Consider the following 17,654-nt stretch of genomic DNA (forward strand, 5'->3'; position numbering starts at 1 on the left):
TTGAGGGATTTTTGCTTCTGAGGTTACAGATAATATTCAGACTGCTGATATTAATAAAATAATATTTATTTAACTAATTTATATTCCTATTGCACTTTTTATTTGCTTCGTAGCTTTGATTAGTTTGTCCTTTGGAGGAGCGATCGGACTGATGTTTTTGATGCTTGGATGTGCCCTTCCAATATACAAGTATGTAAAATGTTTGTCTTTCTGAATATTTAAGGGTAACATTTTTCTACTTTTAAAGCTTAAAAAAAGTTTTTATGTTTTTTTTTTTACTACTATAAAAGTAAAGCAGAGAAATGTTCACTTACCAAACACATACCTTTGTAAAAATCATCACTTAAAATTTGTTTCTAAAGATTTTAGGACACCAAAATGCAAATAAGACTTTTGGCTGTTACCTGCTCTTTCACTACTGCTGAGTCTGCAATGGCAAGATAGCTACACAGTACGTCAGCCCTCCTGCTCAGTTTTTAACATCTATTGATAATACTAATTACAAGAAAATTTAAAATATCTTTTTGCAAAAAAAATGCCATAAGCAGTCAAAGCACCATTGACTAAAAAAAAAAGAGATGTAAGCAATTACTTTCCGGCCAGGTGCGGTGGCTCGCCCACGCCTGTAATCCCAGCACTTTGGGAGACCAAGGTGGGAGGATTGCCTGAGGTCAGGAATTCGAGACCAGCCTGGCTAACATGGTGAAACCCCATCTCTACTAAAAATACAAAAAAAAGCCAGGCGTGGTGGCGCATGCCTGTAGTCCCAGGTACTCGGGAGGCTGAGGCAGGAGAATCACCTGAACCCAGGAGACGGAGGTTGCAGTGAGTCGAGATCACGCCACTGCACTCCAGCCTGGGCAACAGAGCAAGACTCCGTTTCCAGAAAAAAACAAAAAACAAAAATTGCTTTCCTTAGAATAGAAAGAACTTCTCAAAGTTAGCATTTTAACATTTAGATAAATTAGAAAACAATGGACAACTCAATAGAAAAAAAAATACAAAAAGAGAACTACAAATTGCTAATAAGCACATGAAAATATCCCCAGCCTCACTCAAAACTAAGCCAAATCCATTGGCAAAGACAAGAGACAGTGCAAGCAGGCACTCTTTTGTGCTGTGGGAGAGTACACATAGGTAGTTTTCTTGGAGATAACTTTGCTGGTAGCTCTCAAAGTATATATTCTTTGAGGTAGCCCTTTCACTCATGCAAACCCACTTGCAGATGTTTACATAGATACATTTAGTGGGGGAGAGTATGGATGTTCAAGCAACCTTGTTTTTTGGTTTTTGGTTTTGTTTTGTTCATCTGAGCCTTACTTATAAGAGCCAAAAAAAATTCTGGAAACATCCTAAATGTCCTTCAGAAGAAAAATGGTTACATTATAGTAAATCTATTAATGGAAATACTAGGCAGTCTTAAAAAGAATGAGGAAGAGCTGTAAGTGCTAACATGTAAATATGTTCAAGACACACTGTTAGGAAACTGCAGGGACCCGTTCATATTTTAAAGTTTATGTGGAAATGTGGAAGAGTCCCCAAGAAGCTCAATAGGAGAGTGAGCAAGAGGAGATTTGGAGAACTTTTAGTCTTTTTGTGCTTTTGTACTGTTTGAATTATTTTTCTTAAGCATATATTCAGTTTTTAATTTTTTTCTTAAAATATTTAGGAAATGGTCAGGCATAGTGGCTCACACCTGTAATCCTAGCACTTTGGGAGGCCTAGACCTGAGGTCAGGAGTTGAAGACCAGCCTGGCCAACATGGTGAAACCTCATCTCCACTAAAAATAAAAAATTAGCAGGACGTGGTGGCGCACGCCTGTAGTCCCAGCTAGTCAGCGGGGCTGAGGCAGGAGAATCACTTGAACCCAGGAGGCAGAAGTTTCAGTGAGCCGAGATCACACCACTGCACTCCAGCCTGGGCAACAGAGCCAGACTCCGTCTCAAAAAAATAAAAATAAAAATAAATTTAGGAAACATAAATAGCTGCTTATCATTAGCCTCTGTATAATCAGATCTCCACCATGATACGTATTTTATTCTATGGTAGTTTTAAGGGCATCTATTTCTTTTTAACTTTTTATTTTGCAACAATTTTAGATTCTGAAGCAGTTGCAAAAATCATACACAGAGATCCCCTGTACCCTCCACACAGCTTGCCAGAGTCGTAAAATCTTACATAACTGTAGTTATCAAAACCAGGAAATGACTGTGGTACAATACAATTAACTGAATGGTAGAGTAAAAGCTATCTATTTTTATTGTGATAAATTCTATATTCTGACCGAAAGTGTTCAAAATTACTTTTAGCTGCTTTTCTGTATTTTGATTTCTGTAGTTTGGGAGTTCCTTGTGATGTAAGGGAAGTTTAGGGTTGTTTCAGCTTTATGCTAAGGTTGGGTATCATCCATTAGAAGTCAAGGGAATGAATCTTGATTTTTTTAAAAAGACCATATTTTGTGTGTAGGAAAATGACATAGCAAAACTTACATTAACTTATTTTTCTTTTTCTAGCAAATATTGGCCCCTCTTTGTTCTTTTTTTTTACATCCTTTCACCTATTCCATACTGCATAGCAAGAAGATTAGTGGATGATACAGATGCTATGAGTAACGCTTGTAAGGAACTTGCCATCTTTCTTACAACAGGCATTGTTGTGTCAGCTTTTGGACTCCCTATTGTATTTGCCAGAGCGCATCTGGTAAGTGATTATCTTCTTCCATTAATGATTTTATATTGAACATGTGTTAAATTTTTCTCAAGCAAAGTTTTTGTTAATGATATGAAAAGAGATGAAAGACATAAGAGCCTAGAAGACAGAGATTAAAATCTCACTTTATTATTTGTTCTTGTTAACTAAAAAAAGAGATATTTGAGAACGTGCCTTGGATCTGCAGCAGCTGTTGGCTTGCTAATACTTAACTGTCAGAGTTGAGCATATCAACTCCCCCAGTGCTGAACAACCCAGGCCTATCCTGTAAAACTTAAAATCTGGAAGACCTGAAAAGATGTATGTGCTCTGCAGGCGGAAGAGCACTGAAGAGGGGAAGGGGCTGGCTGTGGGTACTCAGTTCTTCCTCCCAGACTCACTGATCCACACTTGGCGCCTTCGTCTCTGGGGAGGTAGAGAAGACAGCCATATGGAGAAGGCAATTGTTTTCCCACCCCTTCAAAAGAATGTACACTGGTGTGTTTCCATCTGTGATATGCTAAAATTTAATCTACTCTAGACAGATTTTTAGATTAAGGAAGAGTAAGCACATTCCTTTATAAACAGAAACTTGTAGAATTTTATGCTGCTTCATCATAGCCCAGAAGTCAAGCTTGTTTTTGAATGGTCATTTCCTGACTTTCTTTTTAAAGGAACCAATGGTAAATGAAAACAGTAGTATAAAAGTACCACTAAGTACGTGTTCAGCACTGTGACAATTACTGTTACAAGCCATGTTTCTTTTAGATCATAATTAGGATACAACTGGAACCTTGATTTTTTTTTTTTTTCATTTTCCTTTTGTTTTTCATGCCTGTTAACTGAGTGTATCTTATTTCCATAGATTGAGTGGGGAGCTTGTGCACTTGTTCTCACAGGAAACACAGTCATCTTTGCAACTATACTAGGCTTTTTCTTGGTCTTTGGAAGCAACGACGACTTCAGCTGGCAGCAGTGGTGAAAAGAAATTACTGAACTATTGTCAAATGGACTTCCTGTCATTCGTTGGCCATTCACGCACACAGGAGACGGGGCAGTTAATGCTGAATGATATGGCAAGCCTGTTGGGGGTATTTTAGGTGCTCCCTTCTCACTTTTATTGTAAGCGTACTATTTTCACAGAGACTTGCTGAAGGATTAAAAGGATTTTCTCTTTTGGAAAAGCCTGACTGATTTCACACTTATCTATAGTATGCTTTTTGTGGTGTCCTGCTGAATTTAAATATTTATGTGTTTTTCCTGTTTGGTTGATTTTTTTGGAATCAATATGCAATGTTAAACACTTTTTTAATGTAATCATTTATATTGGTTAGGAATTCAGAATTCTGCCGGCTGTATTACTGGGCAAATACATCTTTTCTCTTAAAATTATTTAGCCTCCGTTATTACAAAAAATTGTAAAAGTAAGTTTTCAATCAGGATGACATCACTCCCAATGTTATGCAAACATGCAGATGGTTGGCATACGTTATAGACTATATACTCAGTGCAAATATAGCTGCATTTATACCTCAGAGGGGCCAAGTGTTAATGCCCACGCCCTCCATAAGGGTTGCTGGTTTTACTAATGACAGGTGTTTTGTGAATTGGAAATTATTTTATGGAATTGCTACAGAGGAGTGCTTTTCTTCTCAATTGTTAGAAGAATTTATGTTAAACTTTAAGGTAAGGGTGTAAAAACAGATTTTTGAGATAAGGTTTTTATTTATGTTTATTATCGTTAGAGTGAGTTGCAATGTGGGAAGAAATGACATTGAAATTCCAGTTTTTGAATCCTGTTTCTATTTATAAGTGAACTTTGTGATCTCCTATCAACCTTTCATGTTTTACCCTGTTAAAATGGACATACATAGAACCACTACTGATGAGGGACAGTTGTATGTTTGCATCATATATGCCAGAAAACCTTCCTCTGCTTCCTCCTTTTGACTTATTTTGTATGTTGTGTATATTACATAAAATAACTTTTCAAATATAGTTTAATAACACTTAGAAGTGTTTACTTACCTGGAAAATAATTGCTATGCCATACATTCAGAATGCCCCCTCCCCGACAAGGCCTTGCCATGGTTAACAAGTAACTTGTTAGTCTTACAGATAATTCATGCATTAACAGTTTAAGATTTAGACCATGGTAATGGTAGTTCTTATTCTCTAAGGTTATATCATATGTAATTTAAAAGTATTTAAGACAAGTCTCCTGTATACCTCTGAACAGTTTTGATTTTGATTTCATCATGATAGATCTGCTGTTTCCTTAAAAAAGGCATTTGTTGTGTGAGTTAATACAAAGTAGCCAAGTCCAGCTATATAGCAGCTTCAGAAACGTACGTGACCAAAAAATTCCCGGTAACTAGGCATGATCAATTTGTAGTGGTCGTTTACATCTAACAATTATCAGGACTTTTTTCGGGAGTGGGTTATAAAAACATTCAAGTTGGTCTGACAGTATTTTGTTAAGAATATTTGTTTGTATGTTTATTCAGTATACTTACATAAAAATTATTTCACCATCAGCCAAAACTCAGTAATCATGACAGCTATCTTTTGTTGTTTTATGAAGTTTATTTCTCAAGAAAATGGGAATAAATTCGGGGTTTGTTCACCTTTTTTACTAAAGATGCCTAAAGCCACAGGTTTTATTGCCTAACTTAAGCCATGACTTTTAGATATGAGATGATGAGAAGCAGGATGAAATATCAGGATGAAATATCGGCATGTGGTTGGAGCCTTCACACTTGAGGCTGAAAGTGGCTTGTGGTATTATAATGTTCAGACTTGAAGAGGAAGGTGCAGGTACACATGAATTAGACAGCTGGTGAGACCGTTGGGAACTCTTTGTGCCTGTGATCTACTGGACTTTTTTTGTAGGAAGTGCATTCTGTAGTCCTTCCCCATTTTCTGTTCTAGATGTCAGTGCAGTGCACTGCTACTGTTTTATCCACTTGGCCATAGACTCTTTTTCTAACAGCTGCATATTCTTTCTATATACTAATTGCATTGGCAGCATTGTGTCTTTGACCTTGTACACTAGCTTGACATAGTGCTGTCTCTGATTTCTAGGCTAGTTACTTGAGATATGAATTTTCCATAGAATATGCACTGATACAGCATTACCATTCTTCTATGGAATGAAAACTTTTGATGATGAAACAATAAAGATTTTAAATACCTATTTTAGTTTGTGGGTGTTTTTGAAATGAAAATATATTGCACACTTTCATTGTAAAGTGCATTAACCATTTTAATAATGTGATATAAAGCAAGATGACATTGGTGTAATGTTAGACTTGCAGAAGTTTCCATTCCAAAATAAAATGGAAACCATAGTAACAGATACTACAATGCAGCCCTGTGATTCTGAGCTATAGTAAAAGGATTGGTAATCTGGGAAGTAGAATTTTTACAAAATCTTTTACAAAAACAGTCATAGAAGGTTTTGTTGACATTTAAGATTACTACTGATCTAAAGGCAAGGTCCTACCTGTTCTTAAATTTTCAGAACATTTTTATGACTACTTACTATGTATTTCTTACCACTCATTATTATAGCATGTTACTTTTTGCAAATATTTTAAACAAAAAATGTTTCTGTTTGGTACACTATGAAGAGAGAAAAGTACTGCTCTCTTTTTTCAAACATTGATCATGTCCCAAATTGTCCTAATTATAATCTCATCATATACTTTAAAAAGTTAGGCCATGGACACTAAATGTCTGCTCTAATATGATTTTGGGGGCATTGTCAAAATAATCCAGTTTGGTTTTTTTTTGTTTTTTGTTTTTTTTTTTTTTTTTTTTTTTGACTTTCTTTGTGCCCACGCTGTAGTCCAGTGGTATAATCTCTGCTCACTGCAACTTCTGCCTCCTAGGTTCAAGCGATTCTCGTGCCTCAGCCTCCTAAGTAGCTGGGATTACATGCATGGGTCACCATACCTGGTTAATTTTTGTATTTCTTGTAGAAACAGGGTTTTGCCATGTTGGCCACACTGGTCTCAAACTCCTGGCCTCAAGTGATCCCCCTGCCCCTCAGCCTCCTGAGTAGCTAGGATTGTCAGCGTGCACCACCACACCGGGCTAATTTTTGTATTTTTTGTAGAGACGGGGTTTTGCCATGTTGGCCACGCTGGTCTCAAACTCCTGGCCTCAAGTGATCACCACCACCACCCCCCCACCACCACTACCTCCCCGAAAACAGTGCTGGGATTATAGGTGTGAGCCACCACCCTTGGCCAAAATAATCCAGATTTCTAAAGTCTAGGATATTTATATTGAATGTGACTAGATTCTTAAGTTTCAGATAACTTTTAATCAATGCACCAAAGTTAACAAGCAACACATTATTGTTAAGTGATATGTGTGTTTTAGGTCCCAGGATGCTTTATGATGTATACGATTGGTGGGAAATTGAAATTCGTATTTCTTCCCTATAAGCTTGTATTGCCCTTTCTTTCAGTGAAGATTAGGAGCTCTGATTTTATTACAGGTCTGTTCATTTTATGGCATTCCCAAGGAAGAGAACATATCCTATAGGTAAATATTTCAGATCAATGAAGCTTAACTTACTAAGAACTAATGTTTGTTTTACTGTAATCGTTTGAACGTATTAAGTGGATCGTACACTTGTGCTTTCTTAGAATATATTAAACAACTTTAATTTTGCCTTGGTAATTTAGGACTATCATCATAAACTATGTCCCCCCCCATCGTAAGTGGCTGCATACCTGTAGTTTTCTGCAATTGTGTTTTTGATCCTTTTCGTACAACGAAGTATTTGTTTCTAGCACCCCTTAACTTATTTTGTTTCCAAGTTGCTGATTTACAGTATATTAGGAAGAGTGGAAAGTGGTCAAGGAAAAAAATAAGGCAACCAAGCTTATTAAATCAATTATCATTTCTGTACACAGTACAACGTCAGTGGAGTTAATTAGGGTGCCTCCTACCTCTTGCACAAATGAAATACTTTGTGATAGGTATTCTTCCTCTTGAAAGGCTTTTTTAAGAAAAAAAATTAATTTTTAACTGTATACTAGATAATCTGAGATTACAAAAGGAGCACCACATAAGGGAGGTGTTACCATGCTGTGCAGTGGAAGAAGCCTTATAATTAAGTTTACTACGCTTTAATGTAGGGCTTATTCTGAGCTCAAGATACTCATAGACCTTTATCTGATTTCTGGGGTCTTATATCTCACTTCACCCTTTGTGTTTAGTTACTGAAAGTTTAGAGATGAAGACAGATTTACAGATTATTTTTACAAGAAACTTTAGACTGTATGGTTTGCTTCCAGTCTCTTGAAGATTATTTGAATTCATCTGTGATTTATGTGGCTTATGCCCATACACATGGTTAGTCACAGCGATTCAAATATTTACTGTTAAGCTTGTAAATTCCAGCAGAGGGTGGTGGGAACAGAGAAAATCCAAACCTGTTTCTATGAGTGAGAGATTATGACCATAAAACATTTATCTTTCAACTGTAATTCTGGGGAGTTTTGTATTTAGAGGCAGTACTCCGTGTGTGTGTGTGTGTGTGTGTTTGTAGTGGGGGCAGAATCAGGAATTTTTTTTTACTTCAAAAGACAGTAGAGGCTGGGCGCAGTGGCTCACACCTGTAATCGCAGCATTTTGGGAGGCTGAGGAGGGTGGATCACTTGAGGTCAGACCTTCGAGACCATCCTGGCCAACATAGTGAAACCCCATCTCTTCTAAAAATAAAAAAATTAAGTCGGGTGTGGTGGTGGTGCCTGTATTCCCAGCTACTTGGGAGGCTGAGGCAGGAAAATCGCCTGAACCTATGAGGCAGAGGTGGCAGTGAGCCAAGATCGTGCCACTGCATTCCAGCCTGAGTGGCAGAGCGAGACTCTGTCTCAAAAAAAAAAAAAGCAAGTAGAACGTCTAATACTATGAAAGGGAAGCGTGGTGGCAGTTTACAACCATAGAAACCAGCAAATAGAATAAAATACTCAAGACTAAAGCTGAGTATTTCCATGTCTGTTTGTAAGAGCATTAGTATTTATTAATTATCTTGATATATAATGTGTCTGGCATTTAATATTGAAAGTATCTTTTTCTCTTGGTAGATCAGTTTATTGTATAATATGTAAATACAACTATGACACAAAAGTAAATGAACTTGTGTAGATTTGGGAACCTCCCCAAAATAGGACAGATGTTTTCCTGAAAGCTAGGTTTGCTTATGTCAGCTATTTGAGGATTGTTTCTAAAAGGGTTTACAACTGAAACAACTTTCTAGGATTAAACCAAGTATAGATGGATTTATTTTTGTCAGGGTCTAAATCATCAACTTCCAAAACATAAGCAAGAATTGGCTCTAAACATTAACTGAGTGTAGCAGTGAAGACAAAGGTGTTAGTCCCTGAGAATTAAAAGAAAAAGAAGGTGGTTTCGAGCTATACTTCATACTAGAAATGATGTTTGTCATTTACTCATGTAAATGGCCTAGTAATTTAAATTAAATAATTTATTAAATTATCAACTAAATCAAAACTGATTAAAACAGTGATTTCAAAAATATATACATTTAAAAACCCAGATGCTAAGAAATGTCCAATGAATTAGGTAGAAACAACTTGGTGTTCACATCTCTGTATTTCACTTCAGGTATGTCATGAGATAGTTATGCTGAAATTCCACATTTGGTTTCAGCTTTTCCTCTAGAAAACTTCCTTGTTCCCAGTGGCAGTTACATGCCACATGACAGCATTCCAGGTACTACTGGAAAGAGGAAAATCTTGGAGCACAGTCCCTCTCTGAAGTGGTAATCTAATGAGATAAGAGAGAGACAGAAATATATCAAATGAAGCTGATTCCTCTCCAAGCCAAGAGAGAAGTGTGGAGTTCACGGAAGGGAAAGATCTGGGAGGCAGAGGTTGGGTGGGGGGCCGTTTTCTCTGGCGGGTCTTGTCAGCCAGCAGGGTCATAGGGATGTGAGAGTTCCTCTGGAACAGCAGTCTGGGGTTCTTCAGCATCCTGGGGTTTCAGAGGCAATTGGGGACAGCTTTTTGATTCTGACACCCTGATCTCTAGATCCCAGATACCATGGAGATATAAAAAGTGGTGAGAGTCAGGCTATATTTTAAAGGAATAAAAGGTTTGCTGATGAGTTGTGTGGAAGAGAGAGTGGAGTCAGTGATGACTACGAAGTTTTTGCACATCCATATCACCTGGGTAGGAGTAAAGGAGTAGTGAGGGAGAGATTGAAAAGAAAAACCAAGGTTCTGGACCACACAGATCCAAACTGGTTCATCATATCCACCCGTTACTTAGACATGCCACGATTTGCCTTGTTTCAGACCCTTGCCAAACAAAACACTATTCAGAGTTGGGACGCTAACTTTGTAACCATTTTCTTTTTTTCTTTGAGATGGAGTCTTGCTCTGTCGCCCAGGCTGGAGTGCACTGGTACAATCTCGGCTCACTGCAACCTCCACCTCCTGGGTTCGATTCTCCTGCCTCAGCTTCCCGAGTAGCTGGATCACAGGCATGCGCCACCGCGCCCAGCTAATTTTTTTTTTTTTTTTTTTTTTTTTTTGTATTTTTGGTAGAGACAGGGTTTAACCATATTGGACAGGTTGGTCTCAAACTCCTGACCTCAGGTGATCTACCCACCTCGGCCTCCCAAAGTGCTGGGATTACAGGTGTGAGCCACCATGCCCGGCCTTTGTAACCATTTTTTAAATTCCTGGAGGGTTTACCTTTTGTAGCACACATCACAGCATAAGGGCTACACACCAGGTTCTGGAGGCAGACCACCCACCCAACTTCTAGCTCTTCTTGATACTAGTGATGTAACTTTAGCCGGGTTATTTAACCTGTGTCCCATTTCCACATGTGTAAAGTGAATATACTACTAGTATCTACTTCATAAAGTGGTGGTGAGATTTAAATGTAACCCGCAGAGAGCTCACATAGATAGGGAGTGAATGATAGATGTTAGCCGTTACTTTCACTGTTTCTTACCAATTACCTGTATTGCTAAGCAGTTTCCTCTTTTAAGTGGACAAACTCTTTAAAAACACATTTTAACTATCTAGTGGACTAAGCATGTGATCCTCCCTATCCCTACTCCTGCACCAAATCTTAGAAATGATACACTTTGTGTGTGTGTGTGTGTGTGTAGCAGAGAAATAGGCCAGGCATAGTGGTAATCCCAGAACTTTGGGAGGCTGAGGCGGGCGGATCACTTGAGGTCAGGAGTTTGAGACCAGCCCCGCCAACATGGTGAAATCCCCTCTCTACAAAAAAAAAAAAAAAAAAAAAAAAAAAAAAATTAGCCGGGTGTGGTGGCTCATGCCTGTAATCCCAGCTACTCCGGAAGCTGAGGCAGGAGAATCGCTTGAACCTGGTAGGCAGAGGTTGCAGTAAGCCGAGATTGCACCACTGCACTCCAGCATGCACAGCAGAGCAAGACTGTCTCAAAACAATACAAAACAAAAAAGAACAGACAAATACATTGGCAAAGTTAAAACAAGAAAGGGAAGCCTTGGTGGATCTGAAACTACGACATTTCTGAGAAAACGAAAACATACGGGATCGTATTGAACAGGGAAACTGCAGCCTAAAATGCTGCTAAGCAAGCGTGGAAGAATACTACCATAAAAGGTGGGAGCCCTGCCAAAGAGGCCGTCATCGCTGCAAGTGGTGGAATCCAGGAGCAGGAGGGGACTTATTGAGGCAACTTGCAGGGAGAGAACTTGGGGGGCCGCAGGGGAGCAGCCAAGCTGGCAGATGCATGCGTAGCTCCACGTACACATGCGTCTCGGTCTCACCCTCCATTCTGGGCCGGAGAGAACATGTTTCCTGCAGTAGCGAGGATAAGAATACCAAGTCTGGAAGAGCAGCCACCGGGCCCTCTGCTCAGCAGCACCTCATTTGCATCCCTAATACTGGGAAAATCCTGTGCCTCTCCCTTTAGTGGGACCCACAAGCAGGCACATCTGGCCGTCCAGCCAGGGGGTCTCTGTGCAAAGAGGATCACTCAATAGCGCAGGAAGAAAACAAATTCGGAGAACTCACCACTGAGGAAACAAGAGAACACATCAAAGCTCCGTTTTTACAGTTTTAAGTAGTGGAGCCACCCACCGGCCTAGAAAGACCCTAACAACTGTTGTACAAGGTCAGGCTGATGAGGGTTAAAGTTAGAGAATATTTTATATTTTTTGCACCCAAATCCAATTAGGCTGCTCCAGGACTGAACCCTAGGGAAAACACTTCATTTTGGTTTTCCTCAGAGGCTCTTTGTTTTATCACAAAGATGAATTTGATTCAAAGACACATAGTATAATCTTAATACGGATAAACCTTATTCACCAATGTATTCTTCCTTTAACATTCGTCCTGAGACAATGAACCCAGAACCTGCCATCTGCTTGGATAGGAAGGTAGGGAAAAGTTATGCTCAGAATGACACATCTTACATGACATTTTTTGTTTTGTTTTGTTTTTTTGAGATGGAGTCTGGCTCTGTCACCCAGGCTGGAATACAGTGGTGTGATCTTGGCTCACTGCAACCTCCACCTCCCCGGCATAAGCAATTCTCCTGCCTCAGCCTCCCAAGTAGCTGGGATTACAGGCACCCGCCACCACACCCAACTCATTTTTGTATTTTTAGTAGAGATGGAGTTTTACCATGTTGGTCGGGCTGGTCTTGAACTGCTGACCTCAAGTGATCTGCCTGCCTCAGCCTTCCAAAGTGTTGGGATTGCAGGCGTGAGCCAGTGTGCCCAGCTTACATGACATTTTGGATACCCACCTAGAACCCTGCATGGCCCATTGTGGACATTTATTCGAGTTGGAAAACTCCCTGATGGAGTCCAGATGGGTTCAATTATGCTGCAGCAGCGAACGACTCCCAAATCTCAGGGCTAACAACAAAGGTTTATTTCTCACTACATCACAGATTGGCTGTGACTTTACTGGAGTATTGTCTCAGGAATCTGGGCTATCAGTAGCACTGTCCATCTTCTGGCAGACTTGGGAACAAGCTTGGAGGCCTCCATGGTGGCTGTTAGATCTCCTACCTGGAGGTCACACGCTCCTCCTCTACTCCCCTTTCATTGCCGGAGCAAGTCACACAGCCACGCCTGATCTCAAGACATGGGGGAAAGTGAATGCCAGCAAGACAGTCGACCACCCTTCTTTATACAACTCTTCCCCTATTTCTCTCCTGCTCCTGAAACTCATGTACAGTACTTGACTTTTTTCTGATATAAATACTGTGGCCCAGGAGTGGTGGCTCACACCTGTATTCCCAGCACTTTCGGAGGCAGAGGCAGGTGGATCCCTGGAGAGCAGGAGTTCAAGATCAGCCTAGGCAATATGATAAGCCTCATCTCTGTAAAAATACAAAACTTAGCCAAATGTGGTGCTGCAGGCCTGTGGTCCCAGCTACTCCAGAGGCTGAGGTGGGAGGATCGCTGAAGCCCAGGAAGCAGAGATTGCAGTGAGCCAAGATTTCACCACTGCACTCCAGCCTGGGTGGCAGAGCCAGACCCCATCTTAAAATTTAAAAAAAAAAAATCTATATCATGTATCCCCAGATATGATGTACTGAAAAGCACACCATATCCATGATATTCTTACCAAAAATGCATACCTTCATCTAATCCTGCACCCTTGATCTCCCTGGGCTTATGGGATCCTCCTACCTCAGCCTCCCTAGTAGCTGGGACTACAGGCACGCACCACCATGCCTGGCTAATTTTTTTTTTTGTAGAGATGGGGTTTCACCATGATGCCCAGGCTTAGGAGAATGCTTTAAAACCTCACAAATAAATAAGGAAAAGGTAAAAGGCCCAAGAGAGAAATAGCAAAATATATAAACAGGCAATTTCTGAATAAAAACCCATAAGTGGCAAATAAAGAGTGCAGGAAGGGGCATTATTCTCATTAGTAATCAAATTATTACCTACAAATTTGGCAAAGATCTGTAAAGATTATAATACCCAGTGTTTCTAAGAAATTATAATACCCAGGTAGTGCGTATGAAAATGATCACTCTCATACATTTTAGGTGGGGGTGTAAGTAGTTGGTCTGAACCTTCTAAAATGTAATTTGGTAGTAAATATTAAAAGCCTTCTATAATGTTGTGATGTAATAAGAAATATATTGGAAGGCCAAGCCAGGTGGATTGCTTGAGCCCAGGAGTTTGAGACCAGCCTGGGAAACATGGCAAAACCCTGTCTCTACATAAATGCAAAAAATTAGCCAGGTATGGTGGCACATGCCTGTGCTCCCAGCTACCTAGGAAGCTGAGGTGGCAGAATCACCTAAGGCTTGAGGTAGAGGCTGCAGTGAGCCATGATCATGCCACTGTGTTCCAGCCTGGGTGACAGAGTGAGACCCTGTCTTTAAAAAAAAAAAAAAAAATTTGGTTGCTACCCTCATTTCCTGGCACACAGCTCCTGACATCTTTGAGGTCTCTTAGGTTAGTGGTCCCCAGTCTTTTTGGCATCAGGGACTGGTTTTGTGGAAGACAGTTTTTCCATGGACAGGGAGGCGAGGGATAGTTTTGGGATGAAACTGTTCCACCTCAGATCATCAGGCATTAGATTCTCACAGATCTCTAGATCCCTTGCATGTGCAATGCACAATAGAGCTTGTGATCCTGTGAGAGTCTAATGCCACCACTAACCTAACAGGAGGTGGAGCTCAGGTAGCAATGCTTGCTCATCAGCTGCTTACCTCCTGCTCTGCTGCCCGGTTCTTAACAGGCCACGGACTGATACTGGCCTCTGGCCTGGGGGTTGTGGGGCTCGGGGGTTGGGGACCCCTGCCTTACATGATAAATGTCTTTCTGTGCCTGAGTTGTATCCCTTAGGGTAAACAGGTAATAAAGTAAAGTACTTTCCTATGTTCTGTGAGCTGCTCTAGCAAATGGTCAAATCCAAGAAGGGAGTTGTGAGAACCTCTGATTTGTAGCCAAGTCAGACAGACATTGTGGGTTTTCTAGGGACCTGCTACTTGTGATTGCATCTGAAGGGAGGGACAATCTTGTGGGACTGGGCCCTCACCCTGTGGGATCTGATGCTAACTCCAGGTAGTCAGTATCAGACATGAACTGAATTATAGGACACCAAGCTGGTGCTGGAGAATTGGTCAGGATGGGGGAGGAAAAAAACCACACATTTGGTGATCAGAAGTATTGAGAGATGTGTGAGTAGAGGGAAAAAAACGGTTTGTTTTCCCCATACACCTTCAAAATATGCATACCATTTGACCTACTAACTCCCTGTATTGTAATCCTAGGGAATTAGTCACAGACAGAAGATTGTCATCACTTTACTAATTATGGTATTGAAAAATCAAAACAATCTTAAGGCCAGGGGTGGCGCAGGCCTGTAATCCCAGTGCTTTGGGAGTTGGAGGCGGGAGAATCACTTGAGGCCAAGAGTTTCAGACCAGCCTGGACAAAATAGTGAGACCCTGTTTCTACAAAAAATTTTAAAAATCTGAAAGTTAGCAGAAGATCAATTAAATCAACTATGACTGTATTAGGTGGTTATTAAAAATTACATTGTAGAAAAATGCTTATAGACATAAAGTTTAAAAAGCAGGCTACAAAATAGAAATTAGTGTGAATCTACTGTTTGGGAAAACAAAATATATATATATTTTTTGAGAAAACAAAATATATATATATATGTATTTTTTTGTTTTGGTTGGCTGTTTTTTTTTTTGCTTTTTTTTTTTTTGAGATGGAGTCTCGCTCTGTCTTCCAGGCTGCAGAGCAGTGGCAGAATCTTGGCTCACTGCAACCTCTGCCTCTTGGGTTCAAGTGATTCTCCTGCCTCAGATTCCTAAGTAGCTGGGATTACAGGTGCCAGCCACCACACCTGGCTAATTTTTGTATTTTTAGTAGAGACCAGGTTGGCCAGGCTGGTCTCGAATTCCTGACCTCAAGTGATTCAACTGCCTTGGCCTTCCAAAGTGCTGGGATTACAGGTGTGAGCCACCGTGCCTGGCCAGAAAAACATAAATATATTAATATATGTACATACAGATACATATGTACATGTGGAAAAAGCTGGAAGGTTATTATATTAATTTGCCAGGGCTGCAATAACAAAGTACCACAGAGTGGGTAGTTTAAACAACAGACATTTATTTTCTCACTGTTGGAGGCTGAAAGTCCAACAGTAAGGTGTCAGCAGGTTCAGTTTTTTCTGAGATCTCCTGAAGGAGTGGCCTGCCCCTCCACACCTGTGGGTATATCTCGTCAGGTGGGACGAGAGACTGAGAAAAGAAGTAAGACACAGAGACAAAGTATAGAGAAAGAACAGTGGGCCCAGGAGACCAGCGCTCAGCATACAGAGGACCTGCACTGGCACCGGTTTCTGAGTTTCCTCAGTATTTATTAACGACTATTTTCACTATCTCAGCAAGAGAACTGCGGCAGGAAAGCAGGGTGATAGTGGGGAGAAGGTCAGCAAGAAAATATATGAGCAAAGGAATCTGTGTCACAAATAAGTTCAAGGGAAGGTACTATGCCTGGATGTGCACGTAGGCCAGATTTATGCTTCTCTCCACCCAAACATCTCAGTGGAGTAAAGAATAACAAAGCAGCATTGCTGCCAACATGTCTCGCCTCCCGCCACAGGGCGGTTTTTCTCCTGTCTCAGAATTGAACAAACATACAACCGGATTTTATACGGAGACATTCAGTTCCCAGGGGCGGGCAGGAGAAAGAGGCCTTCCTCTTATCTCAACTGCAAGAGGCTTTCCTCTTCCACTAATCCTCCTCAGCACAGACCCTTCACAGGTGTCGGGCTAGGGGACGGTCAGGTCTTTCCCATCCCATAAGGCCATATTTCAGACTATCACATGGGGAGAAACCTCCGTGGACAATACCCGGCTTTCCAGGGCAGAGGTCCCTGGGCTTTCCGCAGTGCATTGTGACCCTGGTTTACCGAGACTGGAGAATGGTGATGACTTTTACCAAGCATACTACCTGTAAACATTTTGTTAACCAGGCACATCCTGCACAGCCCTAGATCCCTTAAACCTTGATTCCATACAAAATATGTTTTTGTGAGCTCAAGGTTGGGGCAAAGTTACAGATTAATAGCATCTCATAGCAAAGCAATTGTTCAGGGTACAGGTCAAAATGGAGTTTCTTATGTCTTCCCTTTCTGCATAGACACAGTAACAGTCCGATCTCTCTTTTCCCTACAGTCTCCCTCCTTGGCTTGCAGATGGCCCATTCTCGCTGTGTTCTCACACAGAAGTGTTGGGATTATAGGTGTGAGCTGCCACCGCACCCTATCTAGTTTTTTTATATAAACTTCACAATTCACTTGTCAATTTCTATTTTGTGTCTGTGTCCCGATTGTCTGATTTTAGAGGGATGCCAGTCATTTTGGATGAGAGTCCATGCTAATGACCTCATTTAACTTTAATTGCATCTTTAAAGCCCTTTCTCCAAATACAGTCACATTCTGAGGTACTGGGGTTAGGATATGAATTTTAGGGGAATACTATTTAGCCCATAACAGCTATATACAAAAATATTAACTAGATATTTTTTAAAATATGGAGAATTTCTTAACGATTTTTTATGAAAAAACTTTTAAGTCGGGCCTGGTGGCTCATGCCTATAATCCCAGCACTCTGGGAGGCCGAGGTAGGCAGATCACTTCAGGACAGGAGTTCAGAACCAGCCTGGCCAACATGGCAAAGTGCCATCTCTACTAAAAATACAAAAACTAGCAGGGTGTGGTGGCGTATGCCTGTAATCCCAGCTACTAGGGAGACTGAGGAAGGAGAATCGTTTGAACCTGGGAGGCAGAGGTTGCAGTGAGCCGAGATCGTGCCACTGCACTTCAGACTGGGCAACAGAGTGAGACTCCATCTCTAAATAAATAAATAAATAAATAAATAAATAAATGTTTTTAATGCTGCACATTAAACTACCTCAAATAA

At 40.5% G+C, this 17,654-nt stretch overlaps 1 protein-coding gene across 2 annotated transcripts in view; it reads left to right on the plus strand.

The window, feature by feature from the left end:
- The window catches only part of LEPROTL1 (leptin receptor overlapping transcript like 1), a 45,061-nt gene that overhangs the window by 6,741 nt on the left and 20,666 nt on the right, over positions 1-17,654 (plus strand). Inside the window, exons 2-4 of one of the 2 annotated variants that reach the window (XM_023214626.3) lie at positions 114-189; positions 2,515-2,701; positions 3,555-5,885. In XM_023214626.3, the coding sequence (XP_023070394.1) occupies positions 114-189; positions 2,515-2,701; positions 3,555-3,671 (380 nt within the window). In that variant the 3' untranslated portion in view covers positions 3,672-5,885. Of the gene's footprint in view, positions 1-113; positions 190-2,514; positions 2,702-3,554; positions 5,886-17,654 lie in introns of those variants that run through there. The other variant, XM_023214625.3, reaches the window with a different exon arrangement.

This window comes from Piliocolobus tephrosceles, chromosome 7 (assembly GCF_002776525.5).
Source record: "Piliocolobus tephrosceles isolate RC106 chromosome 7, ASM277652v3, whole genome shotgun sequence".
Taxonomy (NCBI): Eukaryota; Metazoa; Chordata; class Mammalia; order Primates; family Cercopithecidae; genus Piliocolobus; species Piliocolobus tephrosceles.